Source organism: Muscardinus avellanarius, assembly GCF_963383645.1.
Source record: "Muscardinus avellanarius genome assembly, chromosome: 16".
In the NCBI taxonomy this organism is placed as follows: domain Eukaryota; kingdom Metazoa; phylum Chordata; class Mammalia; order Rodentia; family Gliridae; genus Muscardinus; species Muscardinus avellanarius.
In genome coordinates, this window is record NC_137802.1 from 100,824 (window position 1) to 119,720 (window position 18,897).

General features: G+C 54.9%; 1 protein-coding gene across 1 annotated transcript in view; it reads right to left on the reverse strand.

Moving 5' to 3' along the window:
• Positions 1-3,194: 3,194 nt before the first annotated feature.
• The window catches only part of ADGRE1 (adhesion G protein-coupled receptor E1), a gene marked incomplete at both ends in the record, with an annotated part of 39,323 nt that continues 23,620 nt past the window's right edge, over positions 3,195-18,897 (reverse strand). Inside the window, 11 exons of the mRNA XM_080713021.1 lie at positions 3,195-3,316; positions 3,521-3,668; positions 3,752-3,920; positions 4,095-4,186; positions 4,970-5,036; positions 6,513-6,748; positions 8,467-8,661; positions 10,529-10,699; positions 13,491-13,690; positions 16,392-16,511; positions 18,528-18,705. Of these exons, the coding sequence (XP_080569147.1) occupies positions 3,195-3,316; positions 3,521-3,668; positions 3,752-3,920; positions 4,095-4,186; positions 4,970-5,036; positions 6,513-6,748; positions 8,467-8,661; positions 10,529-10,699; positions 13,491-13,690; positions 16,392-16,511; positions 18,528-18,705 (1,698 nt within the window). The remainder of the gene's footprint in view (positions 3,317-3,520; positions 3,669-3,751; positions 3,921-4,094; positions 4,187-4,969; positions 5,037-6,512; positions 6,749-8,466; positions 8,662-10,528; positions 10,700-13,490; positions 13,691-16,391; positions 16,512-18,527; positions 18,706-18,897) is intronic.

Below are 18,897 nucleotides of genomic sequence, written 5' to 3' on the forward strand. Positions count from 1 at the left end.
TCCGCCATCCCTCACTGCCGAGGCCCGAGTCTTCCCGATCCCCTAGTTCCCACATGTGAGGACCGCACGGGATCTCGCCTTCCGACTAGCAGGTCTCGTGACGCGTCACGTTCTCTCCTACCCGCTGTCCTGAAGATGGCGCGATGTGGCCTCCTTTACAGCCGAGCAAAACTCCACTGTTGGCACAGATGTCTGCCTTCTGTTGTTCTGATGGTGGATGCCTGGGTTGGTCCCGCAATTTGGCCATGTATAATTAAAATTTAAAAAATAAATTTAAAGAGAAAAGTTCCTATTGTTGGGGGAGTGACAGCTTTACCGACTTACCTTAGAAATACAGAATTCCTAAAGGTGACTATATATATATATATATATATATATATATATATATATATATATATATATATTTTTTTTTTTTTTTTTTTTTTTTTTTTTTTGGCGGTACTGGGGACTGAACCCAGGGGCATTCTACCTCCAAGCCACCACCCCAGCCCTATTGTTTATTCTTTATTTGAAACAGGGTCTCATTACACTGCAGAGGACCTCACTAGGTAGCTGAGGCTGTCCTCGAACCACCATCCTCCTGCCTCAATCTTCAAAGCACTGGGATGACAAGCGTCCGCCCCCACGCCCAGCCTGAAGGTGACTGCTTTTTTGTGTAACTTCATTGTACTTATTTCACTAAATTCTACTGCACTCGTTCTGGTCTCCGTCCCACGCCGCCCTCTCCCTCCCTCCTTCCTCCCGGCCACTCTGCGGCCTATTTTCACGGGGTTCCTTCTCTTTGCATTTGGATTTCTCTCTCTAGCTTTCATACATGAGAGAAGCCTGCAGCCCTGACTTCAGCCAGTACGTAAGACGCCGGAGCTCGAGAGCTGGGCTGGGATGAAGACCTGCGCTTTCCCTTCCTTGCTGTCTCTGCAGGAGGCTCCACCTTCACAGCGCTGCGCTCCTCTTCCTTGGACATTCAGACGCGCCTTTCCATGCAGCACGGCGACGGCCACTGTGCCGTGTCCCACTGCCGCTGCTGCACCCACACGCTCAGGTGTGCCCGCAGTGGGAGTCGAGAAGCCAGAGCTCGCAGGCCCATCGTGTATGCAGCAGGAAAGAGACATGCACGGGTACGCGCACACACACGTAGGTGCACACGCATGCACGCACGGTCCCAGAACCTCTGAGTCCACATCCACAGCCACAGCGGGAGGGGAGGGAGGCCGAGGCAGGTGGGGGCCAGGACGCCCTCACCGGCTCCCCACACAGCACCCCAACAAGCCAAGCGCTGGAGACCAGCCCCGCACCGTGGACTCCTGGTGCCCAACAGTTAGCCCGAGACCCAGGGTGGCCGCCAGGGGCAACCGGGCAGCTGGGCATGGCACGTACACCTGCCAGCCGAGTCATGCGGAGGCCACGGCAGGAGGACCACGAGTTCAAGGTCCGCCTGGGCAACTTAGCTAGAGCCCCTCACGACACACAATAAAAAGGGCTTGGGGTGCAGCTCAGAAGCAGCATGCTTACCTGGCACGCTTAGACCCTGGGTGGGAAGAAGACAGAGACAGGGACAGAGAGACAGAAGCAGACAGAAAGAGAAATAGAGACAAAGAGGCAGGGAGAAGAAGAAAGCAGGCTCCATCACAGCCCAAAGGCCAAGGTGCCTCCAGTAAACCTCTCTTATCCTGACCCCACCAAGCCCCCTGGACCCCAGGAAGGGAAGCGGAGGAGGGACCCTGCTCAGGAACTCGAGGCCCAGCTCAGCCCTGCAGCACTGCCCTGGATCACCACCCAGCCCCTTGGCGCCTGCATTTCCTCGTGTTCAAAGTGGAAAGTGGCCATTCACTGGTCCCACATCCTTTTAAGGAATCTGGGGTGGGGGCGTGGAGGCCCAGGTGGGGTGCCGGGCCGGCGCCGGGCTTCCTGGATGGAGGGGCAGCTGTGTGCCACCGCAGTGCCCCGACGTCCGCCCAGGTCAGGGCCTCGGACTCAGGTCTGGGAGACCTGACATCAGATTCTTTTTCTTTCTGTTTTGTTGGTCGATTGGTTGGGGGTGCTTGTTTTGGTTCTGGGGATTGTGCCCTCAACTGTGACCTGTTCTTCCCAAGAACTCCAGAGATTCAGAGAGTCATAGACTACAACGGTACAACAGTGACTCGGAGGAGAAATTCTAATTTCTCACCAGCATGAGACCCAGATCCCGACCACCCAGGGCCCCAGCACGGATCCTGCATGTCACAGTTTGGACTGTTATGGTGTGGGAGAACTGCTCTGGGGACCTTTGTGAGGCTCCCCAAGACTATTCCCATAAAACCGCGGGTTCTTGTCCTGAGCTAAGGATAGATATGCAATAACCCGGACTCTTGCTGAAGATTTAAAGGAGTTTATTAAAAAGATAGAAATAGAGAAGACGGTCACAGCCCCATGCCATTCAGGAGTGGCATGGAGGGGTTTGAACGAATTCACTGAAGATTTCTGGACACAGAGTATTCTTATAGCCAGTCTTCTACCCCACAAATATCTGCCTCTAGGGCCAGTCTGTTGATGTGGGGAGTCCTTCCTGCAGGTCTGTCCTGGTTCCCTCAGCCCCAAATGTGTGAACTGATCATCGCTGATGGCATCCTCTCATGATTATTGAATTCTGGGGTCTCCTGAAGGTTCATGGCATCCTTCCGCTTCCTTGGGAAATCTCATCTTTACAATGGAAAAGGCCCTGACACTATCCCTGTCGTCCTGCTGATCTCCCTTGGGGCCTGGAATCCTGCAGCCCCTTTCTCTGAAGCTCCTGGCTTCTTTACTAACAAAGATATATTTGAAAATTGAAAATCTTCCCAATACTGGTACATTAATACATTTTGAAGCCTCTTTCCAGTACTGGCACACGGCAGACCCCAGGCGGCAGGAGGGAGGTGCAGGCCTACGTGCAGGGCTTGCTGGCTCCCTGGGCCCAGTGTCCTCCCTCCGACCGCAGAGGGCTTCACCCCTGGGAAGGAAAGGAGAGTCCTCAGGGCCAGAGCCTGCTTCACAAGAGCGATCCTGAGACCACTGCCTAACACGAGCCGCTTCCCCAGCCCAGAGAGCCAGCTCAGTCACCACACACCGAGAATAGACAGTGCCGCACCCCTAATGCTGGACTTCTCGCAAGAGAAGACAATTCTGCAGGGACTGGGCCCAGATCCTGGCTGCATGCAGCCGACACCGGCAGGCCCTCAACTGCCCTGCCGGGGCCACGAGCCCTCAATAGCCCTGCCAGGGCCACGCAGCAGCCAGGCCTGGAGAGCCTCGGCACTGCCGTGGGAGCCAGTCACGGCACCAACCTGCCTGCTGGTGACTAGGAGTGGACCAGAACCGTGTGAGTCAGAGTTCCCCTCCTTAGGTGTGCACCGTCCCTCAGGGGCAGCACTGGCCCGGCACAGGGCCTGGACCTGGCTCATGTCCCACCCCAACCCCGCTCTACACAGTGAGCTGACTGCCCAGCATGGATACCCTGGCTCCCCGCCCGGGCACACCGGGCAGCCAGCGGCTCCCTCACTACCATGGGCATGCTTATGCCAAACCCACGAGGGCCCTTCCCTCACCGTCTTGGCAGCAGATGGTATGGAGGACAGCAGGATTCCCGAGGTCTGGGACCGGGTGCCAGGCTTGGACCTCCAGCAGACCCATCTCCTGTACTGCTCTCGTACCTGGATGGAGACACGGGTGGGCACTGGGTAGGCGCTGGCGTGGCCAGTGGCAGTGGGTAGGAGTGGGCGGGGCCATGGCTCACCTGGCGGTTCAGCAGGCAGTGGATGAGGAAGATGAAGGCCCCCTGCAGGCTGTTGATGACGGTGAACAGGTAGGCCATGGTGCTGGCCGCCGCGCCAACCTGGAAGACGCCGAGCACCCAGGAGCAGCCCAAGACGAAGAGCTGGGCGAAGGCCTTGAAGGTCAGCAGCCTGGGGACGAGAAGCAGGAGGGTCCATGGCTTCGTCCTGCGGCCGGGCTCCCCAGAGCCGTGGAGGCCTGAGGGGGAGGCGACCCGAGGCCCCAGAGCAGGGGCTGTGGGCATTTCCCGCGTCTCTGTTTGTGGTAGGGAACTTGGAACAGACAGGGAAGGAGAGCAGCTGCACCTGGTGTCCTTAAGGGTCGAGACCTCAGCACTGACACTGGACAGCTTCTGCCTCAGGATCCAGAGTGTCCATGATAGGAGGATGGAGTTGACCTGCAAAGTCAGGCAGAGGGGTGAGAAGATGGACACACACATGCTCGATGGCCAGCCATCACTGGAAACAGAACTCTGACCAAGATCTAGCAACCAGGCCGGGACACCTGACATTAGCCCAAGTGGTCTAGGACCCAGCTAGCTGACGGGACCTAGAGCAGAGAGCCAGCACGTAGCCTCACCAACCACAAGGCCCGCAGGCTCTATCAGGGCAGCCCGGAGCGCCCTTCCACCACGCCGCAGCCTAGACACCGGAGCAAACCCTCCACGCGACCTCAAGCACCCCAAGATCGCCGTCCCTCAGTGAGCCCACAACTAGTAGCTACAGACGACACAGGGGATCGGGCCTCCACAAGTGAGAGTCACAGAAGCCTCGGCAGGCGACACCCAAGGCTCCAGGTGAGGAGGAGGCCACGAGGTGCTGGTGTCCCCTGGCTACCCCCGTCGTGTCTGCCTTTCCCAACGCGTCTCGCTCCCCACCACCACTCTTCACCCTTTTACTCTCCCCCATTCCACACACGCACCCAGGCGAGGCGGATAGGCCCGACCTTCCTGAAGCAAAGAGAACAGGTAAGACTGTGCCTTCTCCCAAAGGTTTCAGCATGCAAGAAAAGTCACAAGTCAAAGAAATTACTCTCTGACTTGGAAATTTCACGATTTGAAGGTCACGGAGAACCTTTGGGGGAAGAAGCCTTCTCAGCCGTGCACTTGACTGGCACTTCCTGGTCCTCTGGGCCGACCTGCTCTTCCTCCAAAGCGTTCCTCACCAAATAATTTGCTTACCGCTATGATCATGCAAACTGGACCCAGGAAGCTCCAGATGAGCCCCGACTCTATGTTCAGCCAGCAGCTATGGAGAGAAACACGGGTGGACACTTGTCTCAGAGTCCTGGTCTTACCGTTATTCCTCCCGAAATAAACTGCCCAGCTGGGGACGGACACTGGGAGGGGAGACCGGGTGAAGCTCCTCACGGGCCGTCCACGTTCAAGCTCCTTCTGGACCACGGGCCTTTTCAGACCTCCGACCTGCACTCGATCCTGGAATGCTCCCCTAGTGCTGGGGACGGGGTCATCCCCAGCGTAAGTGTCTCAGATCCCTCCCCCTTCATGTGTACCCCTCCACTCCTACACACAGCCACTCAGGCCGCGCTCCCGCCATCCTCTGCGGGTACGCTGGCCTGATGCCACGCCCGTCTCCAGCAGAGCCTGCTGCACTTTAAACAATGCTGTCACTACCACAAAGTATCCTGTTCAGTTGTTTGTGTGCTTGGAGATCTTCTGCCCTGCGAGACGATGAGCTACGTGGGAATTCGAACCTTGAGTGTTCTGTCCACCTCAGTACAATGCCAGAACCAGGCAGGAAGCCTGGCACGCACCAGACACTCCCAAAGCTTGTATTCACAGGAAGGGAGGAGTCCGGGGATGGGAAGGAGGAGGGAGGCAGGAGGGAGGCGGGAGGGAGGATGGATTGTCTCTCTGTGTCTCCAATGCATGTTTGCTAATTTATTACACGGTGACCTTTCTCCATGGTCAGTGATGGCACCCAGCACTCCATTAGCAGACTACACACACACGCGCGCGTGCGCACACACACACACACACACACACACACACACACACACACGTTAGAACAGAGGTCCCCAACAGTGTAGAGGGGACCTCTGTGTAGAGGGCTTGGTCCCCAGTGCAGCGGGCTGAAGTGGGCTGAGACGTGACTGGGTCCCAAGGGCTCCGATCTCACTGGTGGATTGACCCACATATGGGTTCACAGCAGAATGGAGTACCAGGGCTGGGCACTCGGGTGTGGGTCCAGAATGGAGTACCAGGGCTGGGCACTCGGGGTGGGTCCTAGTTGAGGGCGTGAGCTTGGGGACTGTATCCCACCCTGCCCACCCCTGCCTCCTGGCTGCCACGAGCTTGGCTTTCCTCTGCTTCCCTGCTCCTCCACCACAACGGTCCCACATCGCCACGGTGTGAGCAATGGCACAGCCACCGTGGACAGAAGCAGTGAAGCCACGCGTCAGCACAACCTTCCTCCCTTGGGCTGCCTTCCTCAGGGGTTTTGTTATAGCAGCAGAGAGCGGATGCACGCACCACGCATGCGAGCACGTGTGTGATTGAGAGAGAAGGAAAACAATCACGTCAGGCTTACGAGACGCCCCTCCCTGGAAGAGGACCCACATGGCCCCTGGGTTTACAAAGCGCAACCCCGTGCGACTGTGCGTGGCGGCTGAGACGACGGCACGCGGCCCCTGCAGCTGCTCCTCTTCTCGCTCATGTGATTAGCACCACGGCCCCGGGCAGCGGGTGCTCAGGAGTCACTTACCGATTATGTGTCCCGTAGCCCCACGGCTGCACGCCGGCGGACACGGCCACCACCAGCCCCGGGAGCCCGTAGCCAAGGGCGCAGAGATGTGGCATCCTGATGTGCTGGGAGCTGAAGTAATTGACCACGTTCAGGTTCCTGACCATCAGGAAGAGCACCACGGCCTCCAGCAGCATCCAGAAGAAGCAGGCGAGGAAGAGGTAGTGCAAAGCCCCCGCGATGATGGCGCAGCCTGTCTGCAGAGGGAGGGGACACAAGAGACCGTGCTGGAGCCGCCATGACGGAGATGAGGGACACCCGTGCTGAAGCCGCGGACGGAGACGAGAAAGACCCCGTGCTGAAGCCAGTCATGACGGAGCGGCCCGTCTGCACAGGGAGGTCTGGGGAAGAAAGGAGGGCTCTTCCACTGGAGTCCCAAAACACAGCCCCTTCCTCCACTGCACCGCTCCTTCTAGAAACTTACGTTGGTGGTTCGTACCGGAGTGAGATCATCCCTAGAGTGTGACCCTGTGGCTGCCGGGTTTTCCCAGGATATGTGACCTTCAGTACTCAAACTGGGCAAGCCATGGGGAGCCTTTGAGACTCGGGGGCGGGGTCAACACACTCCAGCCCATGGCCAACTGCGTGTGTGACACATGGTGGTCTCTGGTGCTGGCCACACCAAGTGTAGGTCACCTACTCCTCCCCAGTGACAGAGGGCAGGAGCCCCAATCTCACTGTCCACAGAGCTGACGTGCTGACCACGGCTCCCTCAGACCCTGCCAATCCAGATCAAATTGGCGAGAGGGCGCCCTGCATTCAACCCTCGGGGCCGGAAGCGAAACCTCCAGGGAGGGACGGACCGGCCTGCACAAGGAATGGCCCCCTCGCCTCGCCCAACGCCAACTGCTCTTTTTTGAGAAATCAAGCCCCTACTATGTGTTAGGCACCCGTAGGGGGTGGGGGAGCTGGTCCAGGCCCTTGTCCTCATGGGCCAGAGTCTAGTGAGGGAGGTAGATACGGGGCAAATAAAACCACAGGGCCAGCAACTCCAGCCATCATTAACTCAGCTTCAGGAAGGCGCTGGGAAAGAAAACAACAGGGAGTGGGGGGCGTGGGGGCTCTCGCCACAGCAAGTGCGCCCTGCCTGGCAGGGCTGCGCGAAGCGGCGTTCAGCCTCTGCCCACGGAGGCCAGCAGTGCCCTCTGCCAGTCGCGAGAGCCAGGAACGCCTCTGGCGTTGCCCAGTGTCTCTCAGGAGCAAACAGCACAGGCGAGAACCAGGAGGCCCATGGCAATGCATGAAGTGCGAGGGAGGAGGGAGGGTGTGTTGCTGGGGATTGGACCCAGGGACATTTTGTTCCTGAGCTATAAACCCCCAACCCTATTTTTATTTATTTATTTTTTTTTGTAGTACTGGGGATGGAACCAGGGGCATTCTACCTCCGAGCTATACCCACAGCCCTATTTTTTATTTTTTATTTTGAAGCAGGGTCTCACTGAGTTACAAAGGGCCTAAGTAGCTGAGGCTGGCCATGAACCGTGATCCTCCTGTCTCAGCCTCCCAAATGCTGGGATGACAAGTGTGTGCCACCATGGCAGCCTATTTTGTTTCGAAACAGGTTACTGAGAGTCTCAGGAAGGTGCCGAGACTGGTCTTGAACCCACGACCCTCCGAGTACTGGGATTACAGGCGGGGCCCACTATGCCTCGCTTCCTCTCTGTATTTTGAAACGGGGTCCCCTAGGTTGTTGAGACTGGCCTTGAGCCTGTGATCCTCTTGTCTCAGCCCCAGATACTGGGATCACAGGCGTGTGCCGCATGCATCTGGCTTGAGGGGGTGACTTTAAGCTGGCAGCTATCACAGAAGAGGTGGGCTAGGCGAGAAGCTGGAGGAGCCGGGCACAGTGGGGAAGATGGGCTGAGCAGAGGGAGGGGCACGGTGAGAGGCGACGGGCACAGCCCCTGACGCTCACCTGGTCGTCGGTCTTGTCTATACAGGTGAGGAAGATGATCTTGGCCAGAAAGAGACACACGCAGAGGTGCAGGTGGAGGTAGGTGCTGTGGCTGCGGAGGGCGCGGCACAGCAGGAAGGTGGCGGTGGCCAAGGCCAGGCACACCAGGGAGATGCTCATGCCCACGTGGCTGATGACCAGCAAGGAGAACTCCATCTGTGGACGAGACCCCTGTGGGCCTCAGGACACTCCCCCAAGCCAGACAGAGTTATCAGGACCCCTGGACTGGCAGAAAGGCTCCAGGTCCTCCCCCCAGCACTCGCGCGAGCTAGGTCTCACCCGTCCTCACCCTCCGCCGTCCGTCGGAACCCCTCACACCGCCCACCAGCCCTGCGCTCTGCCCAGATCTGTTTTCACAGTACCAGAGATGGAACCCAGGGGCATTCTACCTCTGAGCTACATTCTCAAACCCTATTTTATTTTTTATTTTGAAACAGGCTCTCAATAAGCTGATGACCACTTCCCTAGGTTGCTAAGGCTGGCCTCAAACTTGAGATCCTCCCGTCTCAGCCTCCCAAGTACTGGGACGACAGGCGTCATCCTGTGTATCCTCCACACGGCTCCACCCTGTGTGTTACTGGGACTGGACGCCTACAAACTACACTTCCCAGAATCCCTTGAGGTTAAGGTCCTGGATGTAACTTAGGGTCTCCAATGAGATGCATTTATGAAAATGTGGGCAGGCAGAGAGAGGAAAGCGCCAGCCGTGTGCAGATGCGTGCGCTGTGGCGCGGGCGACACGCCGACTCTCCAGGCCCCAGCTGTGTGGGGCAGAGCGGTCTGGAGGCAGCAACTGCTGACCTCTGGAGTCATCGCAGCAGAGGGGCCTGAGACTCTCCAAGCATCGTCCTCCTGGCTTCATCTCCTCCGTCCCCTTTCAGTGGCTTCATGAGCATTCAGCTCCCTGTGTTAAATTCCTTTCTGCTGAAAAGACTGAGGGGCTTCTGCTTCCGCCACTGAATCCCAGCGGATGCACGGACGTTCAAGGGCACGCCGGCCCATGAGTCCTCGTGCGCCGAGTCGGGATTGACTGCAAGTTCACTGTGAACTCGTTTGGGCTGCTCCCTCTGTGCTGCGGTCATGCCAGGCACCATCTCACAGCACTGCATGATACTGCTACCGACTGGTTATAAAAACTGGGAGTTTAGCTGAGAAGTAAACACCTCTGGGGAGACAAGAGGAGGAAGGAGGAGAGGAGGGAGGGACAGAACTGACTTAATCATGCCCGCTTCTACGTGCGTGAGTTTGCAGGACCTATCTGTTTTGCGCCTCCGTTTACTAGTTTGAGAAGCTGAAGATATTAACAGCAACTGCTTCATGAGATTATTTTAGAGGGGCTGATGAAAACACATGTTCTGGGGGGGGACTGGGGGTGGAACCCAGGGGCTTTCTACCTCCGGGCTACACTCCCAGACCTACTTTATACTTTATTTGGAAACAGGGTCTCACTAAGCTGCTGAGAGCCTCAGTATCTGAGGCTGGCTTTGAACCTGTGATCCTCCTATCTCAGCCTCCCCAGCGTGGGTATTACAAGCGTGCCCACCGCGCCTGGCTGAAGCACATGTTCCTACTTGCACACTGCTGAGTGTCAGCCGACACACGCTTTCTTGCTCCCAGTCTTGCTGGTGGAAAGCCGTGCTCAGCTCAGAGAGGCTGTGTGGCTAGGCAGCAGGGCTGGGAACAACAGGCGGGCGTGGCGCAAGGCCACCCGCTCTGGTCCAGCTCTCTATGCCTGAGAACAATGAACCCAAACAGAAGGCCCAGCACACATTAATGCTCATTAAATAAGGCCCTGCGGTAATCCTGGGACCTGTTCACGGTCATTATTTCTGGTTTTGTATTTATCATGGTTTCCCAACCAGCTCGTGAATCCCCAAAGGACAGAGGCATTTGGACACTTCCTGTCTACACGGCAACCTTCCCACCACGCCCAGCAACAGGGGGCATCAGGAGAGGGCCAGGCAGCAGCTGCCCCCGGATTTGAGGCCGGCTGCAAGGAGCTAATGAACACGCCCGTACTGACCGTGAGTGCCCCAGAAGCCATGATGATGGCCAAGTTCACCATCCGGTTGCAGCTGCAGACGGTGTGCGTCTCTGACGCTTCCAGAGTCACACAGCCAGATGGCGTCCATCTCCCACCTGCCGCATTAGTGCTCCAGGAAACGCAGACGGGCCTCTCGAACCTCTGCTTGGGCTGAAAGAGCAGAGAGCCAGGTCACCTGAGATGCCCCTCAAAGCAACTGACGCGACCACTCCCGGGCCGTCTGGGGCCTGAACCATTTCAGCAGCCTGCATTCTGACTGCAGGAGGGACGCCTCTCGGGTCAGATGCGTGGGAAGGCCCAACACAGTCTCTCATCATTCACCCAGCGCCATCCTGCCTGTGCAGGTCCCCGCGGCCTTCACCTGCGCTGTCCACGGAGACATCAGTGTGTGAAATGGACACGGCCCTGTCTCCAAGGAGACTGCGGTGCAGCGAGAGGGGAGACGCAAGGCAGGAGTAAAGAGAAATGTAACGCTGGGCCTCAGGCATGTAGAACAGCGGGAGACATGACCCGGGCTGTGGGCGGTAGAGAAGGTAGGCCTAAGAATACACTGGAGTTCAGACAGCCACGGCGGGCACCCCTAGGAGAAGGAACGCCGCATGTGCAAAGGCCTGAGGCAGAAAGGAGAAGGATGTACTTCCAGAAGTGGGACCAGTCCAGTGCGGGTGGAAAGCCACGGAGGGGAGGGGACTTGGTGAAGGCCATGGTTCAGATAATGCTGTGGACATATGCAAAATTATCTGCACCCTCTCCTGATGTGTACAGGTGTGGGCAGGGTCCAGAGGGACACAGCCCGAGAGCCATGTGAACGTATGCCCCATCACTCCACACCTCCCTACCATGCACAATGACCATGCACCAGTAAAAGTATGTCTTTTACAGACACAGCTTTGCAGGGCACCAGCCCTGAATCAAGCATGCAGCCTGACGGAGCAATGGAGGACTCTCCAGAACACTTCATTAAGAAAATTAAGTATGCCAAGACTTATCAGAAAGGCAAAACATATTTGGAAAAAGAAACTCCAAGTGGGAAGACAAGTTTAATAAAAACATCTAGAACCAACGTGGGATTTGGGGAAGAGCATCACTTCTTTGTGTATGTGTAGTGCTGGAGATTGAACTCAGGGGCACTCTACCTCTGAGCTAGATAGATCCCTAGCCGTGCGTGCGTTTGTGTGTGTGTGTGTGTGTGTGTGTGTGTGTGTGTGTGTGTGTGTGTGTGTTACTGGGGATGGAATCCAGGGGCATTCTATCTCCAAGCTATACCCCCAGCCCTACTTTTTATTCTTTATTTTGAAACAGGGCCTCCCTAAGTTGAAGAGACCTCACTAAGTAGCTGAGGTTGGCCATGAACCTGCGATCCTCCCGTCTCAGCCTCCCAAGTGCTGGATTATAAGTGTGCGCCACCACACCCAACAGGAGTAGCATTAAAAAGAAAAAAAGTGTATGGCATCTCATTATGTCAAATAGCATGTTGCTCCAGTAAACACAGATGGGGCCTCTGCTGCGGCTGAAAATTCAAAAGGTCTCGTCCCCCGAGAATCCCCCCAAATGGATTTTATGTGACCAACCTCAAAATCCATCTAGGGCAAAAAGACCCGCGGGGAGTAGTGTGGGGAAAGGAGGCGCCGCTGAGAGGCCTGTCACAGCCCAAGAGCGGTGCTAGGGCTCCAGACCCTCTGCTCAGCGCCCACGGGAGGGCAGTGTTTGTGGGCCATGCCCAGGCTGCGTGCCTGCCTCTACATGCCCAAGCTCAACTCCCCACACCTCGCCCCCTGCAGAATGGGAGCGCAGGACATAGAAGAGGGCACCTTGCTCTAGGACCAGCCTAACCTGGGGAATTTGTGGATGACCCCATCAGCAATGAGAGTTAAGATCACAACAACCTGTTACTTATTTCAAAACCAATAGAAAAGCATTCGGGAGGCTGAGAGAGGAGGATCGTGGTTCCCGGCCTGCCTCAGCTACTTAGTGAGGCCTTTGTAACTCAGTGAGACCCCGTTTCAAAATAAAAAATAAAAAGTAGGGCTGGGGGTGGAGCTCGGAGGTAGAATGTCCCTGGGTTCCATCCCCAGTACTGCAAATAATAAATAAATAAATAAATAAATAAATAAATAAATAAATGAGTGCAAAGTTTGCCATGTGAGAGGAGATGTGAATGTACATTTTAGTTGTCCTGATTTGATCACAGAACGTTGTGAATACACTTCAAAGCCTCATGCCCTGCCCCATGTGCACTAGTAGGAGCGACAACTGAAAACTTAAAACCTGCTTTAAGCATCATACCAGGCACAGTGCATCGGAACACCTTGCGGCCCCCCGTTACTTGCCGGAGCTCAGTAAAGGGTACAGGGGATTCCTCTGTTTTTGTTTTGTTTTGTTTTGTTTTGAGGTACTGGGGATGGAATCCAAGGGCATTCTACCTTCGAGCTACAACCCTGCCCTATTTTTTTATTCTTTATTTTGAAACAGGGTCTCACTGAATGCAAAGGGTCTAAGTAGCTGAGGCTGTCTGCGAACTGTGATCCTCCTGTCTCAGCCTCCTGAATGCTGGGATTACAAATGTGCACCACCACGCCCGGCTGTCCTATTTCTTACAACTGAATCTATGGTGACTTCAAAGTTAGAAGGTGAATTGTTAGCCAGGCGTGGTAGTGCACACCTGTCATCCCAGCATTTTGGAAGCTGAGAAAGGAGGATCGCGGTTCGCGGACAGCCTCAGCTACTTAGTGAGGCCCTCTGTAACTCAGTGAGACCCTGTTTCAAAATAAAGAATAAAAAATATGGCTGGGGGTGTCACTCGGAGGTAGAATGCGCCTGGGTTCCATCCCCAGTACTGAAAAAAAAAAAAAAGAATTGTTTTTAAGTGAACGCTATGTCTACTTGGGAACAAGAGTCCTCCGCGGGTAGGCAGGGGTCTGAGACGAGCATCTTCACGAACCTGGAGGTGCTCCAGGGTGTAGAGAATGGGATCTGAGAAGCTGTCTTTCTTCTCCCCAGTCATGATGCCCCCGACCACTCGAGAGTTCATCTTCAGCTGCCTCTTGGGCTGGGCCTCTGGGGCCTGTGGGTCTTGGAAGAAGCTTTCATCTAAAACAGACTCCATGCTGGTAAAGGAGACGAAAGCCACTCCAGTGGGCCCTGCGGGTTCCCCCGAATGAGAAAGAAAAAAAACTGGGGTCATTTGTTTGGTCATAATTACAGATGACCACCACACACACACTCAACACACACACACACACACACACAGGTATGTGCATGTACACACACACACAATGTACACACACATGCACATACACATACACCTTAGGACCCATGAGACTCACTGGTCACTCTGAGGATTGAAATTTACAACTTCCAGGTCTGTGACCCGCCCCAGAGCCATAACATTTCTAACAAAGCCAGGAGTGGCAGTGCACAGCTGTCAGCTGTAGGTAATTGGGAGGCGGGGACAAGAGGGTCATAGGTTTGAGGCCAGCCTGGGCAACTTAGCAAAGACCCTCGGCAACTCAGGGCACATGTTTCAAAACTGAAAAGATAAACTGAGCTCAAAAGCAGGAAACCTCTGGCTTAATCCCTAGTGCAAAAAATAACAACTGCTACTACTGCTGCTGCTATTATTATTATATTAAAAATCCTGAGGGGCCACTACCTGGAAAACCTTGTCTTCATTTAAAGATGATTCTGAAACTGTGTTTTTAGGGGAAAATGGGTGTTTGGTGGGAACCAAGTTTTCCTCCCGCCTTCATAGTTATTCTTGTTGGGGCTCCTCGGTGGGCTTCCCCTTTAAACGGTGGTGGTGTCTAGGGTGGTCTAGGGCACCGCCCCAGGCTCCTGCCACCTCAGGTCGATGGAGCCCTAGCCATCCCAGACGTCACAGACGTCTTCCTCTCTCCGTCTTCCCTCTGCGTCCCTGGCTTTCAGTAAGTGAGGTCACGGGGCCTGGAAGATGGAGGGTCCTCGTGAGCATTCCTGAGCTTCCCAGGTCAGCACCATGACGCAGCCTGACCCCTCCCTCCTGGACCGCCGGCTGCCTCAGACACACCCCCGCCTCCAACACGTTACTTCTGTTGCAGCCAGAGGGCTGTGGTATACGCTGACTTCTCCCTGGAAGGCAGATCGTATCAGCTTCCTGCTGAAAGCAGAACCCGCCAAGGCGCTCTCTGTCCTCAGAAAGTCCAAACTAGACTGGGACAGCCTCCACTCCCTGACCGTGCCCCCACATTCCCCATGGAACTTGCTTTGTATCTTTATGGGTGCACTGTAATTACATACCGTGGTGAGGTTCAGTGTTAGGACGCACACGCACATGGGGCTGGAGTCTCCCTCTGTGCCCTGCCCCACTCCCTGCCCACTCATGCAAGTGAGGTTGGTAGTGAAGCCTCCGTGTGCATAGACGGACACAGCGTCCTCTGGATGCTCCCTCTCCTCCACCCCCTTCCGCCTCCTCCCGCTCTTTCTCCCAGTCTAGCCGAAGCCCTTTATTGCCTGTTCTCTCTAGTTTCTGCATATGAGAGGAAACGTACGACCCTCAACTTTCTGAGCCTGGCTGACCTCACTTAGCATGGCACCCTCCAGTTCCACCCATTTTCCTGCGGATGACAGGATTCTGTCTCCTTTACAGCTGAGTTGAGTTCCACACTTTCTTCATCACTGTGGAGAGCTGGGTGGAGGTTCCTCTAGGACAGGAACCGGCGTGTGACCCAGCAATTACACCCCTCGTCGTCCTAGAGAGTCGGGGCTAGAAGACCACGGTGTCGCGTGCGTGTGCGTTTATAAAGTGCCGCTCCCAATAACCCAACCTAGGTGTCCCTCAAGCCTTCAGCTCCATGGACATACGATCATACCATGAATATATTTCCATATGCCACGAATGTGCCAAAGGGGAGCCTTGCTGGCCCCCGGCGCACAGCTGGGACCCTCTCTCCTGCTTTCTCTACTGATACCTCAGGACACACTTCAAATATCTCCTCCACCTTTCACCCTGCGATTTCACAGTGAAGTGCGCTAGAGACAGTGCTGAGCTTCTGAAAACCTTAGGGGGACGGAGCGGCTGTCCCCGCTGCAGGCATGAGAGCCGTGTGAGGTGGTACGCGTGCGTTTGGCACACTGAGCCACTCACAAAGGAGGTGTACCTGAAGACAGCACACAGTATACGAATACAGATACTGTCCCTTCAACATTTTTAATAAAAAATAAAAGTTTAAGGTACATATTTAATACATCTTATTTTTTAAAGTATTTTATTTACTTTTTGTGGTACTGGGGGTGGAACCCAGGGGCTTTTCTACCTCTGGGCTATACTCCGAGCCCTACTTTATACTTTATTTGGAAACAGGGTCTCACTAAGTTGCTGAGAGCCTCACTGAGTAGCTGAGGCTGGCTTCGAACCCGTGCGATCCTCCTGCCTCAGCCTCCCAAGTGCTGGGATTACAAGCGTGCACCTCTACACCTGGCTTTTTAAAAGTATTTTAAATATGGAAACATAAGTGCAATCATTTGCACCCTTCTTTACCATGCCACCTCTTTCAACTGCAGTGCATAGTTTATATCTGCAGCACAGCTGGATTCAGCCAAGTCACATTTCAGGTGCTCAGTGGTTAGCAGTGGCCAGTGACTCCTGGAATGGGCAGTGAAGGTATCAGCAGCCAGCCCGTGAAGACCATGTTTTTAATCTGACTTCCCTGGCAGGTGGAGGACCCTCCAAGGACCCAGGCCACTAACCCCTGCCTCTGCTGTCAATACCCAGCCACCAGGAACTGGGCACCAGCCTGGCTCCTGGGAGGGATGGTATGTGCAGACTGAACGCAACATCACCTGCTCCTCAGAAGTGGGTCCATACCTGTGGATCCAGATTCTCTGATTGCGGAACACCTGATCTTCATATCATCCCCTTTGGCTTTCAAGTGAAAGGACACATTTTTCTCAGTGCAATCTTGATTAATAACTTTGCTCTCAATATCTAAAAAGAGACAGGGAGAGAGTTCATGAAGTCACCTAGAAAGTGGGTCTAGAATTTGGATTCAGTCCAGGAAAGATGTACATCTACAGAAAGAACTGAAAGGCCAGTTTATGAAACAAAAGGCCTTGAGCCCCTTGATAATTATGGGGGACAGTAGCTCAAACAAATGAGAACCTTGGAAGTAAGCGCTCCAATCCTGGGGGAGCACCAGAGGTAGGCTGAGTGACGCCAGCTGCTAGTTGAGACTGGAGTGTCCCCCAAAGGCTCATGTGTTGAAGCCTTGGTCCCAGGAGGTGGTGGAGCCATTAAGGGGTGGGGCTTAGTGCAGGGAAGTTAGCTGAGCCCTCAAAGAAGCTGTTTGGACCCCAGCCCCTCGTGTCTCTCTCATTTTGCTCCCTGGCTGCCACAGGGTGGGCAACATTGCCCACTACATGCTCCCGCCAGGATGTGCTACTTTGACACAGGCCCAAAGCAATGGACCACTGACCACGGACGGAAACCTACACAACTGTGAGCCTAATAAACCTTCCTCTTGACCAGAAAAATCCCAGGTACTTGTTTTGGTGACAGGAAGTCCAGCTAACAACTAAAGTGATAGAAGGCAGGAATATTGCAATCCTCTGGCAACTCCAAGTTTAGGTAAAGCTTACAAAGCCAAAAGCAATGGGAATGGATTGGAGCCCAGCGTGTGGACAAGGGCCAGGCTCCGCACCCAGGTGGACGGAACCCCTGGGTATCCCTCAGCGGGTGAGCACTTGCATCCCTTCCTCCAAAAAGCAAAAGGCTGAGGGTGACCAGGAGATCCAGCTCTGCCTCTGAGCTGCTCAATTCCAGCAGTGACTTCACCTAGGAGCCTATTTCTCATCAGTATCGTGGCAACAGCTGTGGGATTCATCCCACTGGCTCTCCGTGAAAATAAGACAATGGAACCAGAAATACAAAACACACCTAAAACATTGCTTTAAAAAAAAAAAAACCTACTCCCAAATCCTCCCAGGCCTCCCTCCACCATCTGGCTTCAACTAAAATCCTCAGTCCCTACATCTATGAATAAAAGTACCTCCCGCTTCTTTTTGACCACCATCCCTATGGATATGCCATCTCTACTGCAGTCCAGCTGCGCTGAGGTCTCCACTGTTCGCGAACTCCCTGTGTATTCCTGAATGTTTTTTCTTCTTCCAGATATCAACACTATTCCTAAGGAGACTTCCCCGAGGCACACTGTCTAAAACAGCAACTCTCCCTCCAATCCTCTCTGACCTCCCAGACTGCTGTGCTTCTCCCAGTAGTGCTAGGTCTGTCTGGGATATCAGAGGTGTTTACTGTCTCTCTCATGGCTTCAAAATATAAGATTCATGAAGCCAGTTTTTCTCATTACTGGTGGAAGGCCACAAAATACTCCATTTCCATCTCTTGACCTTCTAGGCTTTTTGCAATGGAACTCTTGAGTTTCCAACAGGATTCTTGCATTTGTGCGATTAACCAATAGAGGAACTAAGGCCAGGAACAAAGAGCTTCTGCAAAACCTCGAAAGCACCCAGTATTCCCAAGTGGTCACCTATCAGGCATGTATCAGTCAGGAAAGGATTAGACACACGGCAATAACAAACATCCCTAAATCTCTGTGGATAAAAATGACATTTATCTTTCATTAGCGCTTTGTGTCCATCATGAATTGACTTGGGGCCCCTGCTCCGCGTTGCCCTACCTCTGAAACCCAAGCAAATCATCAGCCACCACAGCCTTAGTCACTAAGTTCCCCCCAACTTGGTATGATCCTTCAGGACAAGGGGCGCTGAAAACACTGAACCCAGACAAGGGCTGTCACACCCTTACCGAGGAGATGGCCCGCGGGCGGCACGTGATGCTGTGAGTGGCACCGGGGCAAGGCCGGCCCTCCACGCCCTCCTTAACTGGGAATGTTATCAACAGGGCGGGCTCGCTGGGCTTGGATTCCGGACCTCGGAGGAGCTGAGGACAGCCACGAGGTCACCGAGCCATGGTCCCCATAGTTACCCAGGTACTCCGTCTGCACCGTCTGACTGGCGTTCGCCGAGGGCATCAGGAGGGCGGCCAGCGCGGTGCCCCCGACGCTCTCCAGCAGGACAGTGCCCAGCACGGACGCCTCCGCCTTGCTGAGCCGGGACTGCGTGGACGCCCGCTCCAGCACGGCGCCGAAGCCCTCCGCTGCTCGCTGCAAAAAGAGGCCCGAGGTCGTGCCCGGCTCTCCTTCCGCCCGCCCTTCCCCTCCACAGCCCGCCAGCCTGCATCCCTTCCGCCTCCCCTCCACTTCGTCCCCTTCCGGCTCCTCTCCTCATGCCCCGCCCCTTCCCCCTCTCTGCTCCTCCCCTTCCACTTTCTCTTCTTGCTTCTCTTCTTCCCTTCT